The sequence below is a fragment of the Protobothrops mucrosquamatus genome, unplaced genomic scaffold (assembly GCF_001527695.2).
Source record: "Protobothrops mucrosquamatus isolate PMUCROS unplaced genomic scaffold, P.Mucros_1.0 scaffold27322, whole genome shotgun sequence".
NCBI classification, from domain to species: domain Eukaryota; kingdom Metazoa; phylum Chordata; class Lepidosauria; order Squamata; family Viperidae; genus Protobothrops; species Protobothrops mucrosquamatus.
In genome coordinates this window covers 1-1814 of record NW_015413068.1, presented here as the reverse complement: position 1 = coordinate 1814, position 1814 = coordinate 1, and the positions used below count along the sequence as shown (strand labels likewise).

General features: G+C 45.3%; 1 protein-coding gene across 1 annotated transcript; it reads left to right on the top strand.

Moving 5' to 3' along the window:
* Positions 1 to 16: 16 nt before the first annotated feature.
* LOC107302114 (AP-4 complex subunit epsilon-1-like) lies at positions 17 to 1804 on the top strand (the record flags this gene model as incomplete). Its single annotated transcript, XM_015831236.1, has 3 exons — positions 17 to 439; positions 539 to 723; positions 1647 to 1804. Coding segments are annotated over exons 1-3 (718 nt in total), but the record flags the coding sequence as incomplete, so codon positions are not given.
* Between the last annotated feature and the right edge of the window lie 10 nt (positions 1805 to 1814).

The window sequence follows — 1814 nt, the reverse complement described above, 5'->3', positions numbered from 1 at the left end:
GAAGGACCTTTTTCTAAACAATGGACATCTCAAATTCAGGAAAGCTTCCCTAAATTCCGCTGAAATGCCTGAATGCAAAACGGTGCTCGATCGCTCCCATTCGTTGCCGGAAGGCGGGTTGAATGAGAAGTCCCTGGATCACCAGTTTTCACCATCTTCTTTATTTACCCACGGTCACACGGACGTTTTTCATCCTTCCCCAAGTTCTCCCACTATAATTCAAAAGCGACTTTCGCAACTAACTCCTCATCTGCCAGAAGAAGCAAGCCAGCATCCTCATTCAGACATTTCAGAACTCTGCGGCAACGAATCCCTGCTTGTATATTTTTCTAAGGTCTGGGAAGAGGACCGTTTTCTGGTTTTTTTATTTCTCGCCAATAAAAGCCCTTCCGTTCTGAAAGACGTAAGTCTGGAATTCCAGCACTCCGAACATTTTAAGGTAACCATTTCAGCACCATTTCTGCTGTCGTACGGGCTTGGTGGTGATCCAACAAAGCATCTTTAACCCGTTTTTTTTTCTTCTTCTTTTATATTGAAGATGGTGGAAAGTCTTAACTGCCAACTTGCTGTGATAGAAAGTAAAAATATAGAAAACTTCCAGATATATGTAGAGATGGAGAAACCCTGTTCTTCAGGAAAAATCTTTGGTTGCATCAGTTATCCATTAGAATCGAATGTCCATCTCAGATTTTCTATCTCTTTAGAGCTGCTGGATTTTATTAGGTAATTATATAAAATAATTTTCTTAATACATATGAAATGTAAACTAGAGTTAATTAAATTTAGTTACTTGGTAAGCTTCTCTCCCACAGTTTCTCTGTTTCTCCTCATCCTCTCCTCCTTGTCCTAGGTCAGGGGTGTCAAACTCAATTTCATTGAGGGCCGCATCAGCATTGCAGTTGCCCTGGGGGGGGCGGGTGGGTGTGGCCAGGGTGGGTGCGGCCTACTGGGGGGCGTGGATGGAGTGGGTGTGGCCTACTGGGAGGGCGTGACCAGTTCTACATCATTCGCGTCAAGGGTGCCTATGGGGGGCCTGGGCAGGAGTGGGACAGATCTGAGGGTCTCTGGCAGAAGGGGGTGGGACCGGGGCAAGTGCCAAGGCATGGTCCACCAGGGCAAGTGCCAAGATGGCCACCACACAATTGTACATTGGCTCCCGGCCGGCCTGGGCCAGGGCCAAGGCAGCGGGGGCCGTTCCCTCACTGTTTCCAGGATGGCTTCGCGGGCCACATGAAACCACTTCGCGGGCCGCATCCGGCCCCTGGGCCTTGTGTTTGACATGTCTGTCAAACCGAATATTTCCAAGATCGGTAGATAAAGAGGGATCTACCAAGATTGAACAGGCAACTTGTAACCGGCACATCTATATATTTTGGCTACTTCAATAGCAAAGCATACTTGTAGTGTAGTGGGGGGATTTCAGTCTGAGCCCATCTTAATGATTATTCCAATATCTGTTTTTCATGAAATCTTTCTTAGCTTGGCTGTCTTGGCTGCATGCCCTTTGAAAATCCACCCCAATGGATGGAAAGGCTGTCTTTCACGAAAAGTTTTAAAAATGCACAGTAGATTAATTAAACGAAGTAGAATTGTTATCGTTGCCCATTCCTTTAGACTTATTTTTTTTTCTTCATTTCTATCGGCAGACCAATGAAGATGAGCACGGATGAATATGGAAAACTGTGGCTCTCCATTTCAAATGAAGTCAAACAAAATCTAATGGTGGCACCATCTCAAGGTACCCTGTCCATGATGCTAGACATCCTTCAGCAAAAATTGAAGCTACATATTGTTGATATCATAGGTACGTAACT